Source organism: Camelina sativa, chromosome 1 (genome assembly GCF_000633955.1).
Source record: "Camelina sativa cultivar DH55 chromosome 1, Cs, whole genome shotgun sequence".
Taxonomy (NCBI): domain Eukaryota; kingdom Viridiplantae; phylum Streptophyta; class Magnoliopsida; order Brassicales; family Brassicaceae; genus Camelina; species Camelina sativa.
This window is the reverse complement of record NC_025685.1, coordinates 15,400,801-15,428,499: the sequence shown is the minus strand read 5'-3', so window position 1 is coordinate 15,428,499 and position 27,699 is coordinate 15,400,801. Positions and strand designations below refer to the sequence as shown.

Below are 27,699 nucleotides of genomic sequence, written 5' to 3'. Positions count from 1 at the left end.
TGATAATCCAATGGTTGGTTGTTTGATTTTTTAAGTATTTACGATGATATTTTTGTATTAGAAATTCCTTTAAATACCACTAAAAAAGTTAAAAAAAAAAAATACCACATTTTATTTATTTTTTTCTAAACATACCACAAAAGTTTTTTTTCCAAAATTACCACTAAACACAAAAAATTGAGTTTTAAGGATGTAGAATTTTTTTTTAGGTTTGGGTTGACACATTTAGTTTTAGCGTATAGTTTTTAGGGGTAGGGTTTAATATTTAGAATTTAGGAATTGGTTTTTAGTATTAGAACTTTTAGTTCTGACAAGCTTAATCGAGGCTAAAGCCGATGACTTTAGCTTGTGTAAGCTTAACCCAAGGATCTTTTAACTCAACTAAGTGTCTGAAACTAAAGAACTCTTTGTCGGACATAAACCAAGACTCTATCGGAACCAAAAGAAACAGAACAAAAACAGAGCACACCAACGATTGTTTACCCAGTTCACTTCCGTTAACGAGGAAGCTACGTCTCACCCGGAATCCACTAATCACAGAATTTACTACAAAGAGATCTCTCACCCACTGAACCCTTACAAGCTCACTCGATTCAATCTCTCTATTCTCTCTCTGTTTTCCCCAAGAACATAAGCCACAAGTTTACTCTTTTTTTATGTTCTCTCTTCTCTACCTTATCTCTCTCTCATACATACACTTGCTTAAATAGATGCTTGCTCAATAACCCTAGTTCCCCTTCTAGCCGCTTCTACGAGTTATCTCTTCCTTGGCGTTATTGTAGTGACATCACTTGGTCTCTTTGCAGGGGGCAAATAAGACGAATTCCTCTTTTGCTTTTGCTTTTGCTTTTACAGGCTCGGCGGCAAAATCAGGTTGTTGCAGCTTGTGGTCCTGAACGTGAGTCATCACTTGAGCTGGCACTACTTGTTCTCCAAGCTTCTTTTGAATTTTGTCTCATTCTTGGTTCACTAATTCCTAACAAAACTCCACCTAGTGAATCAAGAACAACAATAAGAAAACATGTTAATTGTACTTTAACTTTAATGAGAGAGAGAGTCTGATACGATTAGTCCTTGGATTCCATCCCGGTTCCTGAGTAGGATTACCCAGTTTACACTCGTAGCAAGTTCAAGGCTGCTTAAAACTTGCTAATGGGGAAGACCTTGGTGAAGATATCTGCAGGATTTACATCCGTAGATATCTTTGTCACCTCCACAACTCCATCTGCTATGCAATCTCTGATCTTGTGGACCTTTATATCAATGTGCTTTGTTCTTTCATGGTGCACATTGTTCTTTGAAAGAGCTATGGCACCTTGTGAATCACAGAAAATCTCCACTGCTTTCTGATTATAGCCAAAGTCCTTCAATAAACCTTTAAGCCATAATGCCTCTCTTACTGTTTCACTGAGAGACATGTACTCGGCTTCAGTGGAGGACATAGCCACCACTTTCTGTAAATGCGACCTCCAACTGATTGTATTTCCACCAAGGGTGAACACCATGCCACCAGTAGACCTCCTTCTATCAACGTCTCCNTTCACTTCCGTTAACGAGGAAGCTACGTCTCACCCGGAATCCACTAATCACAGAATTTACTACAAAGAGATCTCTCACCCACTGAACCCTTACAAGCTCACTCGATTCAATCTCTCTATTCTCTCTCTGTTTTCCCCAAGAACATAAGCCACAAGTTTACTCTTTTTTTATGTTCTCTCTTCTCTACCTTATCTCTCTCTCATACATACACTTGCTTAAATAGATGCTTGCTCAATAACCCTAGTTCCCCTTCTAGCCGCTTCTACGAGTTATCTCTTCCTTGGCGTTATTGTAGTGACATCACTTGGTCTCTTTGCAGGGGGCAAATAAGACGAATTCCTCTTTTGCTTTTGCTTTTGCTTTTACAGGCTCGGCGGCAAAATCGGATTGTTGCAGCTTGTGGTCCTGAACGTGAGTCATCACTTGAGCTGGCACTACTTGTTCTCCAAGCTTCTTTTGAATTTTGTCTCATTCTTGGTTCACTAATTCCTAACAAAACTCCACCTAGTGAATCAAGAACAACAATAAGAAAACATGTTAATTGTACTTTAACTTTAATGAGAGAGAGAGTCTGATACGATTAGTCCTTGGATTCCATCCCGGTTCCTGAGTAGGATTACCCAGTTTACACTCGTAGCAAGTTCAAGGCTGCTTAAAACTTGCTAATGGGGAAGACCTTGGTGAAGATATCTGCAGGATTTACATCCGTAGATATCTTTGTCACCTCCACAACTCCATCTGCTATGCAATCTCTGATCTTGTGGACCTTTATATCAATGTGCTTTGTTCTTTCATGGTGCACATTGTTCTTTGAAAGAGCTATGGCACCTTGTGAATCACAGAAAATCTCCACTGCTTTCTGATTATAGCCAAAGTCCTTCAATAAACCTTTAAGCCATAATGCCTCTCTTACTGTTTCACTGAGAGACATGTACTCGGCTTCAGTGGAGGACATAGCCACCACTTTCTGTAAATGCGACCTCCAACTGATTGTATTTCCACCAAGGGTGAACACCATGCCACCAGTAGACCTCCTTCTATCAACGTCTCCTGCGTGATCAGAGTCACAATAACCTCTAATGAGAAAATCAGACCCTTTTCGATAGCACAGCTTCATCTTTTGTGTTCCCCTGATGTATCTTAAAACCCAATTCAGTCCTAACCAGTGTTCCTTGATCAGTTTACTCATGAATCTGCTAATGACACCAACAGGATATGCCAAATCAGGCCTTGTTCCAATCATAGCATACATAATGCTCCCAACGACATTAGCATATGGAACTGTCTTCATGTACTCCTTGTCTTTGTGCAGTTGCTCTTCAGTAGCAGCCTGCATCTTTAGATGAACTCCAAGAGGAGTGTCTTGTTTCTTCGCTTGATCCATTTTGTACAGTTCCAAAACTTTTCCAAGATAACCTTCTTGGGAGAGCTTCAGTGTTCCTCTTTCTCGGTCTCTGATGATCTCCATACCGAGTATTTTCTTAGCTGCACCCAAATCCTTCATCTCGAACCTTTCACTGAGGTTCTGTTTCAGACTTGAGAACACTCTCATGTCTTTTTCTGCCACCAACATGTCATCAACATAGATGAGCAAATAAACCTTGGAACCATCCTCAAGGGTTTTGATGTAAACACAATTGTCTCTTGGACTCTTCTCAAAACCAATCTCAGTCATAAAACTGTCGAATTTCTGGTTCCACTTTCTTGGTGAGTGTTTCAGGCCGTATAATGACTTGTTAAGTAGACACACTTGTCCTGGCTGGAACTGATCCTCAAAACCTTCAGGAATCCCCATGTAAATCTTCTCTTCTAATTCACCATGGAGAAATGCGGTCTTGACGTCTAACTGCTCCAGCTCATAGTTTTCTTCCACGACAATGGCTAACAAGATCCTTATGGATACATGTTTCACCACTAGTGCAAAAACATCAGTGTAATCTATACCTTCCCTTTGTGCATACCCTTTAGCCACAAGTCTTGCCTTCAATCTCGGCTTCTCAACTTCAGGAATCCCAGGCTTACGCGTGAAAATCCACTTGCAACGGATGATTCTTTGTCCTTTAGGTGGTATGACTGCAGTACATGTGTGATTCTTTAATAATGAATCGATTTCTTTGAGCATTCCTCCTCTCCATAATTCCCAATCAGCATCTCTCAGTGCTGCCTGATAAGTTTCAGGTTCTGCAGTGTCTCCATCAATTGTGGTGACCAGAGCCTCTCCAACAAATTCATCCTCATCATCGGTTTCTTCACCGAAATAGCCTTCCACGTCAAATCTCCTAGGAGCAGTGATATGTCTCCTTGCTCTATCTCGAACCAGAAGATAACTCTCAGGTGAATCATGTTCGGAATCTTCAAAAACTGTGCTCTCCTCTGTTTGGTGATCATTCTGACCCGATGAGTGATCTCCCAGGGATTCTGACTCTCCTTGGGGATCTCCACCTAAGATTATATCACCAGTCTCTTCAAGATCAATGTATAGAGAGCCACTCAAAGTTTCTTCTTCAGAGTCTTTATTTCCCTGCATCAAATCCTTGTAGACTGCATTTTCTTGAAACAACACATTCCTGCTTACTGCTACTTTCTTTTCTTCCAGTAGCCATACCTTGTAACCTTTCACACCTTCTGGATAGCCTAGAAAGACTCCTTTCTTTGCTCTAGGTACCAGCTTTCCTTCATCTGCATGAACAAAAGCATCACATCCGAATCTTTTCAAATAACTGTAAACTGGAGATTACCTGTCCATTTCTTGTCAGGAATCTCAAAGTTTAGTGCAGATGAGGGTGTTTTGTTGATTAAGATCACTGTTGTGTTAGTAGCCTCAGCCCAAAATCTTTTAGGCATTCCCGAATCACTCAACATGCTTCTTACTTTCTCCATAATTGTGCGATTCATCCTTTCTGCAACACCGTTCTGCTGAGGCGTGTATGCACACGTTTTGTGCCTTTCTATGCCTTTCTCCTTACAGAATTCATTAAACAGGTGGTTGCAGAATTCTAGGCCGTTGTCAGTCCTTAAGATCTTGATCTTCCTCCCTGCTTGATTCTCCACCAAGGTGCTCCATTCGACAAATTTTCCAAATGCCTCGTCCTTGTGATTTAGGAAGTAAACCCATGTCTTTCTCGAGTAGTCATCGATGAATGTGATAAAGTACTGACACTTTCCCAAAGACAGTGGCACTGATGGAGCTCCCCATAAATTCGAATGTACATAGTCAAGCTTGTCTTTAGTACCGTGTGTAGCTAAGCCAAAGCTGACTCTCTTTGCTTTCCCGTAGATACAATATTCACACATTGTTAAGTTTAAGATCCTTTTCTTGTCGAGAAAGCCCTTCTTTGATAGGATCTCCATGTTTTTCTGACTTATGTGGCCCAATATCCGATGCCACAAGACTGTATCATCATGTGATCTTTCAACTGCGAGAGACTGACCAGTTTTGGATCTTCCTTGAAGAAGATAAAGCTTCTCATGCCTTTTCCCACCAAAATGGTGTGTTCTCTTTCTTTTATCTTTAGGATACCGTTCTTGGATTCAAAACTGCATCCTTGCTCTTCCATTGTTCCCATAGATAGCAGGTTTCGGTCCATGTAAGGAATGTATCTCACATGTGTGAGCAAAACTGTTGATCCATCCTCATTTCTGATCATGATATTACCGATACCTCTTACCTTTGATGTAGTTTTGATCCTGATATTACCGATACCTCTTCTTAGTTGACCCAAACTCTAGTTCCTTAGAGTATATAGCAGCAAGAACCTCATCTAACGTTAACCTAGTTCTTCCAGTACTATATTTTAGAGTATCTCTTAACTGATCAAACTGCCTAGGAAGTGACATAAGCAAAAGTATAGCCTGATCCTCATCTGATACTAATACTCCAGTATTCTCTAGATCAACTATAAGATGAAGGAACTTGTCAATATTACCTTCGACAGACATGTTTTCATTCATTTTGAACCCGTAGAGCCTCTACTTTAGATAGATGCGGTTTGGAAGAGCTTTAGACATGTACAAGTTGTCTAGAGATTTAATCATAGAAGCTGCAGTCTTCTCTTTCTTGATCTTCCTCAACACTTGGTCTGAAACACTCAACACTATGGTGCTCCTTGCTTTTCTCTTCTTCTCTTCTACAAGCTCGTCAAACTCCTTAGCTTCTTTTCCCTTTTCCTTGGTTCCACCTTCGTCATCCTTAGTTTCTTCTGGATTTGAGACTGAAACCTGAGTTTCTGAGAGAGCCACCGTTAGACCCAAAATATCCAAGTGAGCCATCAGCTTCTCCTTCCACAGCGTGTAGTCTCCTCTTCCATCGAACTTCTCCACTTCAATCCTTGCCGACGACATGGTTCCTTTGTTTGAGCGGACTTTACAGAACCATCAAACACCGTAACCAACGCTCTGATACCAATTTGACAAGCTTAATCGAGGCTAAAGCCGATGACTTTAGCTTGTGTAAGCTTAACCCAAGGATCTTTTAACTCAACTAAGTGTATGAAACTAAAGACCTCTTTGTCGAACACAAACCAAGACTCTATCAGAACCAAAAGAAACAGAAAAAAAACAGAGCACACCAACGATTGTTTACCCAGTTCACTTCCGTTAACGAGGAAGCTACGTCTGGGCCGGGATCTGACTCCCGAAATCCACTAATCACAGAGTTACTACAAAGAGATCTCTCACCCACTGAACCCTTACAAGCTCACTCGATTCAATCTCTCTAGTCTCTCTCTGTTTTCCCCAAGAACATAAGACACAAGTTTACCCTTTGTTTATGTTCTCTCTTCTCTACCGTCTCTCTCTCTCATACATACACTTGCTTAAATAGATGCTTGCTCAATAACCCTAGTTCCCCTTCTAGCCGCTTCTACAAGTTGCCTCTTTCTTGGCGTTATTGTAGTGACATCACTCGGTTTCTTTGCAGGGGGCAAATAAGACGAATTCCTCTTTTGTTTTTGCTTTTTACACGCTCGGCGGCAAAATCGGGTTGTTGCAGCTTGTGGTCCTGAACGTGAGTCATCACTTGAGCTGACACTACTTTTCCACCAAGCTTCTTTTGAATTTGGTCTCATTCTTGGTTCACTAATTCCTAACAAGTTTAATTATGTGGTATTTTTGGAAAAATACATTTTAATGGTATTTTTGAGAAAAAACTAGTATTTTTAGAATAAAAACTTATTTTAGTGGTATGTATGACAATTGACCTTTTTGTATCGAGTTAATTAAAACTCTTTATGCAACATAACTTTACATCCAAAGGAAAAGGGTAATTTCTAACCCATGTAATTTTAAAGGGTTTTTTTACCTAGACAAACATGTAGTGCTAATTCATACCCAACCAAAAATAATATTTTGGTTTGAGTTTCTAAAAGAAGATTAGGGTTTGGGCAACCAATCTATGAGTTATTTTCTAATTTAATGTGTGGTTGACAAAAAAAAAAGAAGATTAAGGTTTAAATTTTACAATATTTTAAAAATTATATGTTTGTTTAGGCTTAGAAAAGTGGTTATAGTTTAGATTTTGCAATTAAACGAAATTATATATCTGTTAGGTTTAAAAAAATGGTTAGAGTTTAGATTTTACAATTAAACAAAATTATGTTAGTTTTCATTTATAAAAAATGGTTAGTAAATGATGATTTCGTTTTTTATAATGATGTTAATAAATACTAGGATGTCGGCCCGTGCAGCAACGCACGGGAAAATGAAAATTTGAAATGACTAACATTGTTAATTCCACATTTCGAATGGAAACTTTATGATGATTCTTTAACTATATAGTATAAAAGTCAAAATAATGACTAAGATGAATCAATCAAATTAATTAATTAATTTTTGTCGTATTTATAAAATTCTTACTATAATATTCAATGATAGAATAAATAGTAAATAATTTGAACTTTGATAATTATAATATTTATAATAATAATTAAATTTATTTTAAAACAACTAAGTATATTTTAATATATTAACTAGAAAATATTGTATAATTTATTACGTTTATCCACGCAACGCGTTTGATTTTTTTCTAGTTTTTAAATATAGTACATGTAGCATATTGTTCTACTTTCATTAGAATTCCTTTAATTTTTTTAAAGAGTCAGGATATTTTAATTTTCTCATTCTACCTCAAAGATATACTAGATATATAGTATCTCTCTTTGTTCTTCGTTTACTGACATCACACTTTATAGAGAAACATAGGCGCTTATGTACAAGAAATAACTCCAAGTAACAATCAAACATAGGCAAGCATTAACGGAGTTCTCTACTGAATCTGGACATCGATAACTTTGGTTTTAGGGATAGTGATATAAAGAGAACTTCGTTCTTCAGTTCCAAAGCTATATTTAGTATTGTTAAACCTATTTAAATATTTCTTTTTCAATTTAACAAAAAAAGAAAAAAAATATTTATTTTTCAAAGAGTTTGAATATAATTAAAACAAAATCTGCAAAAAAAAGAAGAAGTTATTTTGCAAAGAAAAAAAATAGACAAACTAAAAAAAAAAAAGCCCATAAGAGAAACTTTTAAGAGAACAAATAAAACCCAACAAAACCCAACTTAGTAGCGTTCCCTTCTCATTCTCTTCTTCTTCGTCTTCGTCTTCGTCACTTGTCTTTTTTCTAAACTTTTGCTGTGCGCTTTTTTTTTTGTCCAAAGAATCATATTCTTTTGCCCTCTCACACGAGTCAAATTTACCTTTTTGCCACAACAATCATGGCGGCGACGGCGGTGGTCTGGCAACCCCGAGACGACGGTCTCGCCGAGATCTGCGCTCTTCTCGAACAACAGATTTCTCCTTCCTCCGTCGTCGACAAGTCTCAGATTTGGCAGCAGCTTCAACACTTCTCTCAGTTCCCTGATTTCAACAACTATCTCGTCTTCATCCTCGTTCGCGCTGAGGTTTTTAGCACTTTTCTCTACTCTCTCTTCGCTTCCTCTGATTTTTTTTTGGTCTCATTCGCCGTATTGACTCAATCTACTTGTTGATGAAGACGACGACTCTTCGGAGTTCGGATCGTTGAATTTTCATTTGCTCTTTGGATTCTCTTTGTCGCTTAGCTTAGCTGTTCCTCCTGCGTTTCCATTGGATTGCTTTCGTTTCTCCAGACTAGATTATGAGTTTCTGTGTCCTGTGCCCTAATGGATTTATCTCCTTTTGATCGTATATGTCGTGAATGAACTTTGTGATTCAATTGAGTTGAAGTTTACTTGTGAATAGTTGTGTAGAGAATAGTGAATTGTGTCTCATTTCCTTTTAGTTCTAGTTGTATCTACATGCTCTCTAATTGCAGACTTTACTAGGCAAGACCAGCTTGGAGTTTTTATATTGCTGTTGTTGTTTGATTTGGTTATATGCATTCTACTTGAATATATGTTTCTTAGCTGGTGTGTTGTTGTACGATGATGATCAGGGCAAGTCCGTAGAGGTTCGCCAAGCTGCTGGATTACTTCTGAAAAATAATTTGAGGGGTGCTTATCCATCCATGGTTCAAGAAAACCAAAAATACATCAAGTCAGAGTTGTTGCCTTGTCTGGGAGCAGCGGACAGGAATATACGGGCTACAGTTGGAACTATCATCAGTGTTATTGTGAATATCGAAGGAGTTTCTGGATGGTCTGAGCTTTTGCCAGCTCTTGTTACTTGCTTAGACAGTAATGATCTAAATCACATGGATGGTGCGATGGATGCATTGTCAAAGGTATTAGCNTGCCACAACAATCATGGCGGCGACGGCGGTGGTCTGGCAACCCCGAGACGACGGTCTCGCCGAGATCTGCGCTCTTCTCGAACAACAGATTTCTCCTTCCTCCGTCGTCGACAAGTCTCAGATTTGGCAGCAGCTTCAACACTTCTCTCAGTTCCCTGATTTCAACAACTATCTCGTCTTCATCCTCGTTCGCGCTGAGGTTTTTAGCACTTTTCTCTACTCTCTCTTCGCTTCCTCTGATTTTTTTTTGGTCTCATTCGCCGTATTGACTCAATCTACTTGTTGATGAAGACGACGACTCTTCGGAGTTCGGATCGTTGAATTTTCATTTGCTCTTTGGATTCTCTTTGTCGCTTAGCTTAGCTGTTCCTCCTGCGTTTCCATTGGATTGCTTTCGTTTCTCCAGACTAGATTATGAGTTTCTGTGTCCTGTGCCCTAATGGATTTATCTCCTTTTGATCGTATATGTCGTGAATGAACTTTGTGATTCAATTGAGTTGAAGTTTACTTGTGAATAGTTGTGTAGAGAATAGTGAATTGTGTCTCATTTCCTTTTAGTTCTAGTTGTATCTACATGCTCTCTAATTGCAGACTTTACTAGGCAAGACCAGCTTGGAGTTTTTATATTGCTGTTGTTGTTTGATTTGGTTATATGCATTCTACTTGAATATATGTTTCTTAGCTGGTGTGTTGTTGTACGATGATGATCAGGGCAAGTCCGTAGAGGTTCGCCAAGCTGCTGGATTACTTCTGAAAAATAATTTGAGGGGTGCTTATCCATCCATGGTTCAAGAAAACCAAAAATACATCAAGTCAGAGTTGTTGCCTTGTCTGGGAGCAGCGGACAGGAATATACGGGCTACAGTTGGAACTATCATCAGTGTTATTGTGAATATCGAAGGAGTTTCTGGATGGTCTGAGCTTTTGCCAGCTCTTGTTACTTGCTTAGACAGTAATGATCTAAATCACATGGATGGTGCGATGGATGCATTGTCAAAGGTATTAGCNCTTCATCCTCGTTCGCGCTGAGGTTTTTAGCACTTTTCTCTACTCTCTCTTCGCTTCCTCTGATTTTTTTTTGGTCTCATTCGCCGTATTGACTCAATCTACTTGTTGATGAAGACGACGACTCTTCGGAGTTCGGATCGTTGAATTTTCATTTGCTCTTTGGATTCTCTTTGTCGCTTAGCTTAGCTGTTCCTCCCGCGTTTCCATTGGATTGCTTTAGTTTCTCCAGACTAAATTATGAGTTTCTGTGTTCTGTACCCTAATTGATTTATCTCCTTTTGTGAATGAAATTTTTGATTCAATTGACTTGAAGTTTACTTGAATCCAGATAACATAAATGTTGTGCAGAGAATAGTGAACTGTCTTCTTATCTTGAGAACTCATTTCCTTTTAGTTCTAGTTGTATCTACATGCTATCTAATTGCAGACTTTACTAGGCAAGACCAGTCTGGAATTTTTATATTGCTGTTGTTGTTTGATTAGGTTATATGCTTTCTACTTGAATATCTGTTTCTTAGCTGATGAGTAATTGTATGATGGTGCCAGGGTAAGTCCATAGAGGTTCGCCAAGCTGCTGGCTTGCTTCTGAAAAATAATTTGAGGGGTGCTTATCCATCCATGGTTCAAGAAAACCAAAAATACATCAAGTCAGCGTTGTTGCCTTGTCTGGGAGCAGCGGACAGGAATATACGGACTACAGTTGGAACTATCATCAGTGTTATTGTTAATATCGAAGGAGTTTCTGGATGGTCTGAGCTTTTGCCAGCTCTTGTTACTTGCTTAGACAGTAATGATCTAAATCACATGGATGGTGCGATGGATGCATTGTCAAAGGTATTAGCTGCTACGCATTTTCTCTTCTGTTTCTTGCTCTTTTTGTTGAACCTTTGGTTTATGAACCTTAATCCCATGTTATCCAAGTACTGATTGGTGGTTGTGATATATTTGGAATACTTTCAAAGTTTTTGTAATATCGATGTGTCATATTCTTACCGATTAGATTTGTGAGGATATCCCGCATGTCTTGGATTCAGAAGTGCCTGGCTTAGCAGAGCGCCCTATCAACATATTCTTGCCTAGGCTATTTCAGGTAAGCATCTCATATTTGTACACAGATTTCGGAACTCGGTTGTAGCACTTGTTAGGTTCTATTTTGAATTCTTGTCGTCCTATTGGATTGGTTGCGATAAGATTTTGATTTCCACTCTTTTATTTGAGCAGTTTTTTCAGTCACCCCATGCTTCACTGAGGAAGCTTGCCCTGGGTTCTGTGAACCAATATATCATAATAATGCCTGCTGTAAGTATTTCCGAAGGCTACTTGTAAAATTTCGTTTTTGTTTGATATGGTATAAAGGACTGTTGTTAGTAACAACCTACATTTTGTAGGCTTTGTTCCATTCAATGGATAAGTACCTTCAGGGTTTGTTTGTCCTCGCCAATGATCCTGTAGCAGAAGTCAGAAAATTGGTACTCGTCTTATTTAAGCTTTCTCTTATTTTTGTCAGTACTAGAGAGTTATTTCGGCGTCTTTAGATGACATATGTTATAATCAGATTCCCATCCCATTTCGGATGTTCTTATGCCACTGTAATAATGTATTTTCTTCCTTTGCTTAAAAGGTCTGCGCAGCATTTGTGCACCTCACGGAAGTCCTCCCCTCATCTATAGAGGTATTTTTCGTTGTGGTTTTAGTATACACCTTACTTCAAATCTATTCTCAATGCCCCTTACTTTTGAGGTACTTAATATCTCTAGTCTGAGCAGTTCTTCTACCATGCATCTTAGATATGTCTTCTTCCCTTATTTTCTTTTTCAGCCGCATCTCAGGAATCTCATGGAGTACATGTTACAAGTTAACAAAGACCCTGATGAAGAAGTGTCTCTCGAAGCATGTGAATTTTGGTAAAATGTTATTCTCTTTGTTGGCTATATAGATGACGGTTTTGTTACCTGTTTTTCTCTTATTTTCCATCATTCTCCTCATTAAATAACATAAAACAATATTGTTGTTTGGCAGGTCTGCATACTGTGACGCTCAGCTGCCGCCAGAGAACTTGAAAGAGTTTCTGCCACGCCTAATTCCAGTATAGTGATACTTCTCCTTTTCTTCATAAGATATTTGGGTACTTAATAATTTACCCTGCGGGTGTAGTTTGTAATGTTACATAAAATATATCTGTTTTAGGTGTTGCTTGAAAACATGGCTTATGCAGATGACGACGAGTCCCTTTTGGATGCAGAGGTTGTTTTTTCTGTTGATATTCTATGTTTTGTCACCTTTCTCAATATAATTGTCATTTATCTATATGAAAACTGCTTACTTTTTGTAGGAAGATGAGTCTCAACCAGACAGAGATCAGGTGCAAATTGTTTGTTCATGTCTTTGATTTTTCTTATAGATTTCTCCTTCTCTAATTTCCATTCATTTTCGTTCCCCTACAGGATTTGAAACCTCGTTTTCATACATCAAGACTTCATGGTTCAGAGGATTTTGATGATGATGATGATGTATGCATTTACTTTTTGTGTCATTTGATATATGTACAGAAATGCATGTGTTATATGATACCAATAAATTAATACTATAAATCCCTTTTTAATGAGTTTCTCTGGGTACAGGATGATGACTCGTTTAACGTGTGGAATTTAAGAAAGTGTAGTGCAGCAGCTATTGACGTGCTCTCCAATGTATTTGGAGATGAAATCCTTCCAGCACTCATGCCCCTAATTCAGGTAAATGTTAGTCCTCTTGGTCTTTTTGAAATGAACACAATCAGCTAAACCATGTTCTTCCAAGCTGCAGACAAAATTGTCAGCTTCTGGTGATGAGGCCTGGAAAGATAGGGAAGCTGCTGTTTTGGCTCTCGGGGCTATTGCTGAANAGCTACCTGTCAAGGTCTTAAGAAATCTGTAAGGTCTTGAATCTGTTGCACGAATGAAGCTACTTTTAATGATCCTACTTAGTGAAGTTATAGTTTTGGTAGTTTAAGATCACTGAAAAAGAATCCTGGTGTTGGTTGGTCAGCTAGAAGGCCAAAAATTCCTGAAAGTGCTACTAATAGTAGGAGATGTAGTTATGAATGTCTAACAAGTTCATCTGTGTCCAAAAAAAAAGTCTGACAAGTTCGTCTTGACCAAAAATTAGACTGTTTGCAGCATGAATTCTCNTATATATGATTTTTCTCTGCTCAGTTGATATAGATCAACATCCTAACGCCTTATTTCTGCAGATTGTAGCATTTCTTCTTCCTCTTTTAGATGATAAATTCCCGCTCATACGAAGCATATCTTGCTGGACGCTTTCTCGATTTGGCAAGTATATTATCCAGGTATGACTTGAACAGGATATTTCACGCTTTAACTGCTTCAAACCGTCGTTAGATAATTCACTGTTTTTATTTTCTAGGAAAGTGGCAATCCGAAGGGTTATGAACAGTTTGAGAAAGTGCTTTTGGGTCTTCTCCGCAGNCATGTTTCAGGCTTTGGGTGTTGGATTCGCTCCATTTGCTCAGCCTGTTTTCCACAGATGCATGGATATCATCCAACTGCAGCAGCTGGCTAAGGTTCCATTCAGACTTCTGCAGTTTCATCTCATTTGAGAATTAGAGTGACTTTTTCCAGTTTAACTAAGTCACATGCTTGCATGTACGTAACTATTGCATACTTTGGTTTTCCGTTTGATCAAAGCTTGCTTCTGTTGTTTGTAGGTTGATCCTGCTTCTGCTGGGGCTCAGTACGACAGAGAATTCATTGTTTGTTCTCTTGATTTGCTTTCTGGACTTACTGAAGGACTTGGCAGTGGGATAGAGTCTCTGGTACGTCATTCTCTTTATGTCTTGCTCATACAATTTATTACTCATAATTTCTCACCCAGTAGATAACTTTGTAACTTCGCTGATCATTGTTATGGATTTCCACATCCGGATATATTCTTACGTCATTGCTCTTATGCAGGTTTCACAAAGTAATCTAAGGGATCTGCTTCTCAAGTGTTGCATGGATGAAGCTCCTGATGTCAGACAAAGTGCTTTTGCCTTAATGGGTGATCTCGCAAGAGTAATTTACGTATCCTTTTATACTTTGAATGTATTCCTTTAACATCAAGAACTAGCATGAGAAGTGACAACTTCTAGTTATGTGAGATTATATGTTATAATTTGATATGAGCTTGTGCTTTAGATTATTTGGCTCTAGTAACCGGTGGTGAGTGATCCAGCCTTTGAACTAAAGAATCGAATAGCTTAAGCTTTCTCTTAACGCAAGTCTCTCTTAGAGAATTCGGCTAACTGTTGGAAGTTGAATTCTTATAAATCAAAAGAGACCTTGTATAGGACTCTTACAAGTTCTTAAAAAAGGAGAAAACCAAACCCTTATTCGACTATGAAATGAAAACCCAAAACACTAAACCGACTAAGTTGCTGCCGACTTCCTGCGGTTGTAATTAATACCAAATCTGGTATCATAATTTCGACTCCCTTTTGCTAGAGTGAAATAATGCTTTTTGGCTACTACTGACAGGTATTCCCGGTCTATCTACAACCCCGCCTGCTTGAGTTCCTTGAAATTGCAAGCCAGCAACTGGTTGGTATCCAAGTTTTTATTGTTACTATACCTATATTCTTCTTCTTCTATGCCACAGATCACATCTATATGCTTTGTACAGAGTGCAAACCTCATTCGAGAAAACCTTTCTGTCGCAAATAATGCTTGTTGGGCCATTGGAGAATTAGCAGTTAAGGTAATCCCAAAATACTATTTCATCTATTAAAGCTTGAAGTTATTGTTAAGAGCAGAGCCGTGAGTGATAGGAACTTAATTTTTCAGGTTCGTGAAGAAGTCTCTCCAATTGTGGCCAACGTTGTCTCTTCCCTAGGCCTGATTCTTCAACATGGAGAGGTGAATCTGGCAGCCTATTAATTGTTTTCATGGCCACATCTAAGTCTATCAACTGCGGTGTTTGATGAATATGCCTAATTTTGTGAAGCAGAATGTCAATAAAGCACTAGTTGAGAACAGTGCAATTACCCTTGGGAGACTAGCATGGATTCGTCCAGACCTTGTAGCACCACACATGGAGCACTTTATGAAGCCATGGTGCCTGGCATTGTCGATGTTAGTGAACCTCTGTGTTGAATTTGGAGTCTTTACATTTCCAACCTCTGCTCCACAGAAAAATTCTTATGATGCTTTCTTTTCAGGGTTCGTGATGACATTGAGAAAGAAGATGCATTTAGAGGATTATGCTCAGTGGTATATGTCTCTACTCTTTGGTTTGCAGTCAAAACATGGAAATCAAGTTTGATATGTAAACATGTTCTCTGCAAATTCAGGTTAAAACGAATCCATCAGGAGGTGTCAGCTCACTAGTTTTCATATGCCAAGCCATCGCAAGTTGGCATGTAAGTGAATAGAAACGAACTGTGGCTCTCGTCGCTAAAGTTAATATCCTTACGGGGAGCTTTGGAACAGTTGATTGACACACATATGACTATATCTTTTTGTCACAGGAAATAAGAAGCGAGGACGTACAGAAAGAAGTCACCCAAGTACTGAGCGGCTATAAATACGTAAGTTATGCTGAATGTAATTCAGTGTTTAGCCATCCTAAGCGCTTACTCGCGTATTGTATGAGTAATTTGATGTCAACTTATATAATTCATCTTTTGGGTTCAGATGCTGGGAAACTCATGGGCGGAATGCTTATCTGCTTTGGAAACTCCTGTAAAGGAAAGGCTTGCGAGATATCAAGTGTAGTCTCAAAATAGAGAGATCTGCTCTAGCTGCTTATTCATTGCAAACAACAAATAGATTCAATAGAGTTTGAGCACAAAACGCTTGAGACACCATTTTTTTGTGCAAGATTAAATGAAGGGCCAAAAAGGTCAGTAGAGAAGGCATACAGTACAGAGTCTGTGTGTGTGTGGGCTCTTCAGATTTACATGGTTGAAATTTTATAGTCCCTGTCTTTATTATTTTTTCTATTTTCTACATCGATTCATGGTCCCTTTTTTTCTTTCTTTTCTTTTGCGGGCAACGTTGTATGGTGGTTTGAGCAGTTTTGGTAAGATTTCTAAAAACCTAAAAAGAGCTAAGCAAAGTTTAGTTTAATTGCGCTTCAGCTTGTTTGAACTATTGGGACCTGTGGATACCAAATAAGAAAAATGTGATTGGGATTTTTTATATGATCTGCCATCATTCTTCAGTTGCATTTTCCGTTTTACACTTTTTTTTTTCTTTCAATAATGGTATCTCAATAGTCAATAATTAGTTACGTATGATTCTTAGCATCTTCACCCGAAACATTTTACGAGTTGAAACACCATAAATCAAACTCGAACTTACATTGCTTCAAAAACAAGTGGAGCCATGAGTAACACGAGTCCCTCAAACCAATTTTTAATCGGAAAACAATAACTAAAGGCTAATCCTAAAACCCACAACAGAGAATTAAACACCTCCTCAGTCCCAAAACAAATTGCAATCCAACCGGTATTTATTATTCCTTCCAGTTTTTTTTTTTTACTTTCCGTTTAAGGTTTTTTCATACAAGTTATGAAAACTATTAAATTTTCTGTTTTGCCTTTTATTAATATATTTTATAATAGTTTTCATTATTCAAAACCTTAAAACAGTAGGGATAAAAATGGAATATTCACCAAACATCTGCATTGAAAAACTAAAACGACAACTATTATGAAACAAAAATTAAGTCCTAGAACGACAGCTAAATTAAAACGGAGGGAGTATAATACTGACTACTGACAAGACAAGTTGAACTTTTGATTAAATAGTACTTAATGGGTTGCTTCCTCAAAGCCCTAGATCTTTGTTTCAAAAGAGTTTCTTTTGCTTCAGATTCACAACAACTAATCAAGCACTAAATTTGCAGTCTTCCTCAAAAGAGCTCTACTGGATTCAACATGATATCCTTCTTCTCTCCTTCGATTTCGATATTTGTTCATTTGTTTTTGTTAAAAGAGAGAACAATTTGTAAGTAAATGCCTTAGATAAATCGGCTTTAATATCTCTACCTAATGTACCAGCATATTAATCAATGAAAACCGGTTAGGTTTGACAAAAGAAAAAAAAATGGGTTCCTTCGTTAAGATCTTTTACTTATATGAGTTTTCTAAAAAATAATTTGACTGAATATAAAAAATGCATCATCCAAAGAAATAAAGTTTAGTCAACACATAAAAAGTTTTGTTTTCCAAGTATATTTCTTTACTAAATAAACACTAATTTTTTGAAAAATACCCTTTAACCCATTAACAATTACAAACATACCCTTTTAGTTTATTTTACGGAAAATATATATTTAATAAACTAAACCCTAATTGCATTCTTAGATTTCTTTTTCTCTAAATCAGTTACCGCTGCCTCTCTCTCTATCTCCGCTGCATTTCTATCTCTCCATCGCATTTCTATCTCTCCCTCCGTCACTTATTTTCGACTTTTTTCTTCGTAGTAAGATCGGGTAAGTTTATTTTATTTTCTTATTTATTTGCTTATATCTATTGATAAAGTTTCATACGAGTTCGTTTACATAAAAGTGTTTTCACAAATATTGTATGTTATTTGTTAGATTTATCTTTTCAATTTATAAATGTTAAAAGATTGTTTGATTAACATTAATTGACAATCTTATATTTATTAGTCACGTTTTGTGTATTTTCAGTGGCATCTCCGAAACTCATGGAATACAAGTCGCAATGGATAAGAGAGCAAAAAGAAATGATTCTTAATCTATGCCGTCGTCGTCAGCTACAAGTAGAGGACTTTAAGGAGTTATTGCCTCATCTAATTCCAGTACAATGATACTTCTCCTTTTCTTCGAAGTATATTTTTTTGGCACTTAATCTTTTTTGTTGTTAGTCTGACACTATAATTTCATTTCGATTTGTAATAGAGGTTTCTCTCGGTCATGGCTTATAGAGATAACGATGTGTACGAGGTTTCTTTTTCGCCAATATTATATGTTTAATGACGTTGTGTATTAATGAGACTATTAAGTTAAACGATTCAAATATAAAATAAATAATTCTTTAATGACTAATTCTAGGTACATGATGATGACTCGTCTAACGTACGGAGTCTAAGAAATGGCGGTGCAAAAACATTTCACATGCTATCTCATGTATTTGGGAATATTATGGTTCAAACACTCACGCCAATTATTGTGGTAAATATTATTTCTCTCGGTGGTATCTTGAACTGAAAACAATTGGTTTGGTTAGTCCTGTTCTTCCAAACTGCAGACGAAATTATCAAGATCTGATGATGAGACGTGGAAAGAAAGGGAAGCTATTGTTTTTGCTCTTGGAATCATTGCTGAAGGCTGCGTTCCTTATTTTTACCCTCACTTGCCTGAGGCAAGTTCGTATATGATTTTAACTCTCATCTCATATATCCGAGTTTTCTGCTTAAATTAAATTTCATTGATATGCTAGTGCCTTGTTGATCTGCAGGTTGTAGCCATCCTCCTTCCTCTTTTGGATGATAAATTCCCTCTCATTCGACGCATATCGTGTTGGACACTTTCTCGATATGGCATATATCATCTTAAGGTATGATTTTAACAATATCTTCATGCTTAAGTACTGTTTAAAACAATCTTTAGATGATTTGCTACTTTTTTTTTTTCTTTTCTTGTAGGGAAGTGATCGTAAGAGTTATGAACAGTTTAAGAAAGTTCTTGCCGGTCTTCTTCGCAAACTCTTGGATAATAACAAGCGGGTCGAGAAGGCCGCCTGTTCAGCTTTTACAACTCTTGTAAAGGTAACTCGGTTCGCAATGTTTGTTTTTTTTTTTTTTTTTTTAAATAAAGTTGAGCTTGCATTGAACCTCCATTAGTCCATAACTACAGTTACTTGAGACTCCAACTCCACAAGTTTCCTCACATACCAAATGGTAGAGGGGAAAAGTATTTATAATTATAGCCAACCTTATCCTTCTTTAAGAAACTTTGACCGTTATAAAAGGAAAAGAAAAAAACTTTGACCATTGGGCCGAATGAAAATTCCATTATGATTTAAAATTAAAAGCATGTTTAATCTTGATCATGTGATTGTGGTTGAGAACTTGAGAAAAGTGATTTTTCTATGAACCTGTAGGATGCTGGTGTAGACTTGGTGAAATACCTGGAGGTAATGCTAGAACATATTATATGCGCTTTTGGAACGTCTAAGGTAAATAAATCCTCTTGAACTTCACTGCTTTGCCCGACTAAATCTTTGTGGTAGCTATATATTATCAGTTTCCAAACAACTGTTTCTTTATGGTTACCTATCATACTACAGAGGGAGAACATCAGAATTGTTTATGATGCAATTAGAACACTGCCAATGGTTGTTCGAGAAGAGCTGATAACTAAGGTAAAATGGTTTGGTTTTTGTAAGGTTGATATGCTCTTGTCAATTGAGTAACTCCTACCGTTCCTAGATCGTACATCGATTTTATATGTTTTATAAAAAACTGATTTTAGTTTTTCTATGCACATTTTATTAATAAATCTTTAACTTCGAAAATAAATATTAATCGAAATATCTGAATTTACTGAATTAGTAGTTCATAGTTATTAGAATTTGTTTAACTGAATGAAAAAGATGCAAAAACAGCTCTTTCATAATTTTCTCATGTATTTTCTACCTACTATGCAGCCTGGTTATCTTGAGATTATGATTTCCTCACTGGTTGCAAAATGGGAACAACTTTCAAAGTCAGATAAAGATCTATACCCAATGTCAGAATGCTTTTTATCAATTTCTCAGGTAATGGACGAGTTCATGATCTTGCCGGGAAATTATAATAATTTGCAACATGGAGTACTCTTTATTTCTAACATATTCTGTTTCGATTTCAAGGCTTTAGGTGCCAGATTCATTCCATTTGCCCAGGCTGTTTTCAAGAGATGCATACGAATCATGGAAAAGCAAAGACTAACTAAGGTGTTATTATTATTATTATGATTGATAAAGTATCTGGCTGATGTTCCATGTAGAATCAATTTTTTTTTTTTTTTTTTTTTTTAAAACTATACCGCACAGTTTTGTTTTGTTTTATCCCTTGATCAAAACTTGTTTCTCTTGTTTGTAGGTTGGTCTTGCTGCTGCTGGGGTTCAGTATGATAAGGGGATTATCGTTTGGTCTCTTGATTTTCTTTATGACCTTGCTGAAGGGCTTGGGAGTGGGATAGGGTCACTGGTACTCCATTTTCTTTATGTCGTGCTCACATTGTTTAATTTGTACTCATAAGACCACACTTGTTGGATAACACATATAATTATGGTCAATGTTGGTTAATTTTAATATTTTTTATAACCAGATATATTCTTATACAGGTTGAACAAAGTAATTTAAGAGTTATGCTTCTTGGCTATTGCTTGGATAATGCTTCTGATGTCAGAGAAAAAGCTTTTGCCCTTATGGGAGTTCTTGCAAGAGTAAGAAGCAAAATACAAAGTCGTTTATATATATATATTTTCATTTAACATAACTAATTAAAAGGAAGTTATGTGAGATTATATTTTATATATTTTGACTCTCTTTTGCTATATGTTATATATTAGTGTGTGTCATAATGCTTTTTGCGGTCACTGATAGGTATACCCGGTCTATATACAACCCAACCTACGTGAGTTCCTCGAAATCACAAGCAAGCAACTGGTTGGTACTTGGTATCCAATTTACTGTTACTATACCTATTATTTTAATTTCTTCAATTGTATTGAAATGTATCTATGTTCTGAATAGAGAGCAAACGTTATTAGAGAAAATGTTAATGTCGCGACTAATGCTTGTTGGGCCATTGGAGAATTAGCTGTCAAGGTAATACCAAATACTATTTATGCTAATTATGCTTGAAGTTTCTGGTTAGAAACAATCTTGTGAACTATAGGAACTCAATCTTTCAGGTTTGTCACGAAGTCTCACCATTCGTGACCAGTGTTGTCTCTTCCCTAAGCTTGATTCTTCAACATGGAGAGGTGATTATAGCTACCAACTTAAATACTTAAGATTCTCTTGGCAATGTCTATGTTTATAAGTATAAGCTGCAGTATGTGACGAGTATGGCTAATTGTAAGGTGTGGGACGATAAGGCACTAATTGAGAACAGTGCAATTACCCTTGGGAGACTAGCATGGGTTTGTCCAGAACTCGTGGCGCCTCAAATGGAGTCTTACTTTGAGCCATGGTGCATGTCATTTTCAATGTTAGTGAGCCTTTTTGTCTTGGATTTGAAGTGTTAAGATTCCTTTGTTTTTCTTCTTGTATATCATTTGAGTAAATGTCCCTATTTTTATTTATCATACTATCTTTTCAGGATCGATGATCCCTATAAAAAAGAAGAAACATTTAGAGGGTTATGTGCAATGGTATTTTTCTCTCTACTCGTTGATTTGTGTTGTGCTTGTAACATGTAAATCAAGTTTGAGCTTTACAAAAGTGTACTGGAATAATTCAGGTTATAATGAATCCATTAGGAGTTGGCAGCTCACTTTTTTTCATATGTCAAGCCATTACGAGTTGGCACGTAAGTGAGTAGAAAACTAAGGGAGTACTTGAGAAGTTTATATATATTTTTTAATTTTACGTACGTACTATTGGTTATATATATTTTGCTACCCTATATAACATGCATCCCTTATGCAGCCTTGTTATCTAGAGAATCTGATGTCCCCACTCATTTCAAAGTTGCAACAACTTTCAATATCAGATAAAGATATATTCCCATTGCTAAAATGCTTCGGATCCATTGCTCAGGTTCCGACAAGTCCACCTTGACGGAATATTTAGACTGTTTTTGTAGCATAAACTCTTTATGTCTAACATATTAATGTGTTTCAATGTTTCAGGCTTTAGGTGTCCGATTCGCTCCATTTGCTCAGCATCTTTTACAGAGATGCATGGATATCATTCAAATCCAACAGCTGGCCAAGGTTTCTCAGTCACAGGCTTGATCGATTTATAATAATTTAATTCAATATTTCATCATAACTGCCGCAATGTTGTTGTTTTTTCGTGTAATCAAAACTTGCTTCTGTTGTTTGTAGGTTGGTTTTGCTCTTGCTGGGCTCAGTATGATAAAGAGTTTATCATTCATTCACTTGATTTTCTTTATGACCTTGCTGGAGGGCTTAAGAGTGAAATAGAGTCACTGGTATTCACTTTTTGTTGTTGTTGTACTCATAAGTCCTCACTTAGTGGATAACTCATTTAGTTGCTCTGGTCATATTTGTTAGTATTGATCAGTTAGTTTTTACTAACCGATATATATTTGCTTCATGACTCTTATGCAGGTTTCACAAAGTAATTTATGAGATATGCTTATCAAGTATTGCATGGATGAAGCTGCTGATGTCAGGGAAAAAGCTTTTGCCCTAATGGGCGCTCTTGCAAGAGTACGTAATTAAGTTGCAAAATACAAAGTCGTTTATACATATTTTCATTTAAAGTAAACAACAAGGGATATATGTTATGTGAGGTTATATGTTATAAATTTGACTCTCCTTTGCTAGTTATATTACTGTAGTAAAGCGTTTATCCACAATGTACTGACAGGTATTGCCGGTCTATCTACAACCCCGCCTGGGTGAGTTCCTCGAAATTGCAAGCCAGCAACTGGTTGGTAGCCAAGTTTTACTGCTACAATAACGGCTAATATCTTCAACTACTTTATTTAAATTTAAGTATATGTATATATATTTTTTGTACAGATCAGGGAAAACGTTAATAGAGAAAACCTTTATGTCACGACTAATGCTTGTTGGGCCATTGGAGAATTAGCTGTCAAGGTAATACTTAAATACTGTTTCTGTTATTGAAGTTAAAGTTTCTGGTTATTAAGAGGAGACTCGTGACTGATGTAAAGTCAATGTTTCAGGTTCGTGAAGAAGTGTCACCAATTGTGGAGAACGTTGTCTCTTCCCTTGGCTGGATTCCTCGACTTGGAGAGGTAACTCTACACAGTTATAAATTTAAGACTCTCTTGGCCATGTCTAAATTTTATTTTCTTGTGAACAGGGTGTCAATAAGGCACTAGCTGAGATCAGTGCAATTACACTTGGGAGACTAGCATGGATTCGTCCAGACCTAGTCGCACCGCGCATGGAGCACTTCGTGGAACCATGGTGCAAGAAATTGTCAAAGTTAGTGAACCTTCGTTTTTAAGGGAAATGTTCACACTCCTATATTTTGCTCCATAGAACAATTTTTATCGTACTTTTATTTATCAGGTTATATGATGGCACTAAGAAAGAAGATGCATTTAGAGGGTTATGTGCTGCGGTATCTTCCTCTCTACTCTTTTAGTTTGTGTTTAAAACATGTAAAACATGTTTGATTTTTACAAGTGGTCTGCACAAATTCAGGTTAAACTGAATCCATCAGGAGTTGCTAACTCAGGTCATTTCATATGTGAAGCCATTGCGAGTTGGCACGTAAGTTAACAGAAAACTAACCATGACCCTTCGAGTTAATTTTAAATGTTTGGAATAATTGGTTGATGATATATACATAACTGACAATCTTTTCTTTATATATTACAGGAAATAAAAAGTGAGGACTTACAGAAAGAAGTTTCCCAAGTGTTGAACGTCTTTAAGAATGTAGGATATGAGTATTTTGAAATTTAGTGTTTAAAAATTTCAGGCACTTGCTCATGATGTACATTAGAAGTAATTTTATGTCAATTGGCTAATGTCTTTGATTTAATCTTTGGGTTCAGATGCTGGGAAGAAGTTCATGGGAGAAATACATCTCTTCTCTGGATCCTCTTGTAAAGGAAAGGCTTGCGAGATATAATGTGTAAAATTTGATTGAACATACACTGGTTAGTTAGAGAGATATGCTCTAGCTTATTATGTTCATTGCAAACAAGAATTAGATATATTGACAAAGTTTGACCAAAAAATTTGGTTGAAAAAATTTGGGCAAAATTTGGAGCAAATCAGTATTAAAATTTAGCATTTTTTCCATTTATGAATTGCACTACAATTTGTATTAATGTTTTTATTATGTTTTGTATGTTTAAAAATTAATTAAATGCAATATTTTCTAATTTTATAAATTCTTAAATGTTTACACATTTATACAACTTATATTCTATTTACAATTTTTTAATTTTAAAAAACAATATTTTCAAAAATATGAGACCCAAAATTAGAACCTACCATTGGAGGATTAAATTTTTCCTAAGAGATCAAAGGTTCTTATATTCAAAACCATTCACAATTAATTCATAAAATGATCAAACAATATTTAACAACCCCAAATTAAGAGACCACCAATAATCTTGCTCTAATGTCTTCTTCTCTCATCAACATTTAACATGCATGATATCAATGAAGGTTATGTTCGAGTTGTGATCTAACGATCAAACTAATTTTCTTTAATATTTCATCTAATTCTTAAGCTATATACTTCAAAAGAGAGAAGAGAAGAAGAAAGAGAGTCAAGCAAAAAACGGCAGACTATATATATTAGGGTTTAGATCTTTGGATACTAATGCTGTGATACCATGTAAGTCAAGCCACACATTTTATTATGAAAATTATTTACAATATATATATATATATGTATATATAGCCACACCACAACATACCAGCAGTTTCCATCTCTGCCGCCGTTGTCCCCAGTCAACAGCGACGGTCTCACGGCTACCTAGGTCGATCTGTAGTCAAGTACTCAAGTCCTTCACATCATCCCTAGGACATTTGTGTCTACCTGACTAGTGTCATTCCAGATCCAAGTTGATCTCATCTTCAAAAATTTCAAAAGACTTCTTCAAAGCTATGCTTCCTTACATTCACAACATCATATATATGGTTTTGCAAGGGCAATCCACATGGATTGTAAACCGAGCAGTAAACACAAGCTCAATAAGTTGTAGAAATTTGTTATCGATTCAAGAGCTAAATCCATCAGTTTGTTTAACAGAATTGATAACTTTCGTAAGGAATAAGTTAGGGTCTCCTTAGTAGGAATCGAGTCTAGGGTTCTTGAGTGCCAAAAAAGTGTTGTTTTGCCAGAGTCTTTCCTCCTCCTCTTTATACAGGGGAAACCTAACTTATGATATGTAGAATTTCCTTCTCAGTTTAAGGAAACACTCCATTTATCTTGATGTGGCGAATATCTTATGTATATTTAGCTTGGCTCTTCCCTTCCTCTCTAAGTTGACGGCTAGATCAGTCAACTACATGAGGGGTTATCCCTAATCGGAATTTTCTTGACCTATATGCTTTATGGGCTGGGCCTCTTGCTAGAAGAATTTGTTATGTGGTGGCGGCGGAGCGGCAGCCAGTGGCTGTGGATGTGGGGGTCCATTCTCGTTATATTAGCATGCTGATAAAGATGGGCCGTATTGGTACCGAGCGGTTTTCGGGAGGTACATATCCTACCTTTGCGGATGCGTGGAGGACGAGTGTGGAACTGATATGTCTATATTTTGTCTCTTCTTAGCATATATTTATCATGCATTTAGTTAGGATAACTCATTGTTTTGTATCATTTTCTAGTCTTTTCTATACACTTTGCATGTCTAGGTAGCTCTTGCATCATCCTTGCATACATTGTGCATTTCGGAGTATTTCAGGTATCTAGGAGATGTTGGAAGCGCATTCGCTCGAGCCACACCTTCCAGACATATCACTCGAGCCATTCTCAAGTCACCAGTCGGGAACGCATCAATCGAGCCATTCTCAAGGCACCAGTCGGGAACACATCACTCGAGCCATTCTCAAGTCACCAGTCGAGAACGCATCACTCGAGCCATTCTCAAGTCAACAGTCGGGAACGCATCACTCGACCCATCCGCTGCACAACACTCTCGGAACCCTATCTCAAGCCAATTTCACAACATTCTCGGAACCCTCTCTCGAGCCAATCTCACAACACTCCCGGAACTGTCTCTCAAGCCAATCTCACAACCCCGTTCGGCCGTTCCACTCGAGTGAGAATTATCTTTTGACGTCTACATCAAAGTTGTAGGGAATTGAGTCATCTTTCCAACGCCGTTTATTTCAAGCCAATCGGAGGTGTCGTTCAAGAGTTATTATCGTTTTAGTGGATGCGTATACACCCAGCTCGAGCCACTTTCACCGACCATGCTCGAGCCACTTTCAACAACCACACTCGAGCCACTTTCACTCACACCATTCTAGCCACTTTCATATACTAATCGAGGACTGGACGCACACCGACTCGTTCGCACATGTCAGAAAGACATTCCGTCTTACACGCTTCAGGAGATTCCCAAACCGACTCTTCACCTTGTCGTTTTAAGTTTTAGGGATTTACATGTTTTTACTATAAATACGTTTTGTTAAGTCTTGGCTGGAGACATCCTATCTTTTATCTCATTTTCGTTTTTGTTTTTAAGGTTAGCCTAGCCACCTAAAAACGTTCTCAGACTTGTAATCCGACATCTCCGAGTTTATTCAGTTTTTGCAATTGATTTCTTCTCAAAAGTTGTTCATCTTATTTTTATCTACCTAATAATGCTTGTTTCAATGTTTTCTGTGTTTGCATCTTGGATAATGATTTTCGGATCTGAGTAGTGTAGTAGTCCTTGAGGATGGGATAGACTAGGTGGAGGATCTTAGGATGTAGAGTGTTTAAGCTTTGATTTTTATGATTCCCTTCTGGACTAGTGTTAGAAATGCTAGTTTTTCTCTGATCAATTGGAACTATGTTCGAGACATTTCCACACCCAAAAGGTGTTTGATGAAATGTCTGACCAGCTAGTGCCAGAGACTGACGTTCCTAGCCTAAGAGATTAGTTGTCTAGGATGTTAGTTGACATGAACGAACTTGTTTGTCATGCCTGCTCAACCATGTTTCTCTAGCGAGAGCTGGGTATGGAAGTGGTTGAGTCTGAGTAGCTTTTGCCAAGAGATTGGATTAGCTAAGTTGTGATGTTCGTTGTCGAAGGATAGATTGCTTGTGGCATGTTAAACACTTTGTAGACTAGGAGACTTCACTGACATCAATTACTCCCATCCTTAGGACCTCTTTCTTTCTAAATTTTATTACATTCCTGAGACTGTTTCATTTCTTGCCTTTTAGTTCATGCTTAGACTCGTTTTTGTTTTTATTCATTTACGCTTCCTGTCATGCATTTTCGTTTCTAGTCCTAGAACACATTTCCGTTTTGCATTTTCATCATTCTAGGATTGTTAGATAAAAACACTCTCTTTGAATTGTCTTGACTTGTGAAATCTTGATTGCATCTTGAGTGACTAGCAACATCCCATTTGGATTGACACCTTAAGTACTACAACTGCATAAGGTTAATTGAACCTGCTAGGACATACAAAAATCCTAGTATCAGGAACGTAACTTCCATACTCTGAGATGTCTTGAGGGGTTTTGGGTGGACATTGGGGTCCACTATTTGACTGGTGATGCTTAGTTGTGGTGGAGTTCTGTGGCAGCCAGGAGAG

General features: G+C 37.3%; 1 protein-coding gene and 1 long non-coding RNA gene across 2 annotated transcripts; both read left to right on the top strand.

The window, feature by feature from the left end:
• Nucleotides 9,255–24,075, top strand: LOC104708428 (transportin-1-like). Its single transcript, XM_019231200.1, has 31 exons — nucleotides 9,255–9,447; nucleotides 9,960–10,247; nucleotides 11,257–11,346; nucleotides 11,478–11,555; nucleotides 11,645–11,725; nucleotides 11,878–11,928; nucleotides 12,075–12,160; nucleotides 12,276–12,342; nucleotides 12,444–12,500; nucleotides 12,589–12,618; nucleotides 12,701–12,766; nucleotides 12,878–12,991; nucleotides 13,062–13,168; nucleotides 13,234–13,328; nucleotides 13,451–13,587; nucleotides 13,665–13,713; nucleotides 18,951–19,036; nucleotides 19,372–19,446; nucleotides 19,558–19,632; nucleotides 19,918–20,028; nucleotides 20,122–20,205; nucleotides 20,354–20,461; nucleotides 20,599–20,700; nucleotides 20,861–20,923; nucleotides 21,011–21,085; nucleotides 21,172–21,243; nucleotides 23,282–23,406; nucleotides 23,494–23,545; nucleotides 23,629–23,697; nucleotides 23,806–23,865; nucleotides 23,985–24,075. Exons 1-31 carry the CDS (start codon nucleotides 9,262–9,264, stop codon nucleotides 24,066–24,068), a joined length of 2,823 nt encoding a protein of 940 aa, XP_019086745.1. The 5' UTR covers nucleotides 9,255–9,261; the 3' UTR covers nucleotides 24,069–24,075.
• Nucleotides 14,321–15,092, top strand: LOC104702844. Its single transcript, XR_002032951.1, has 3 exons — nucleotides 14,321–14,776; nucleotides 14,898–14,996; nucleotides 15,083–15,092. It is a non-coding gene; the product is annotated as an uncharacterized LOC104702844 (long non-coding RNA).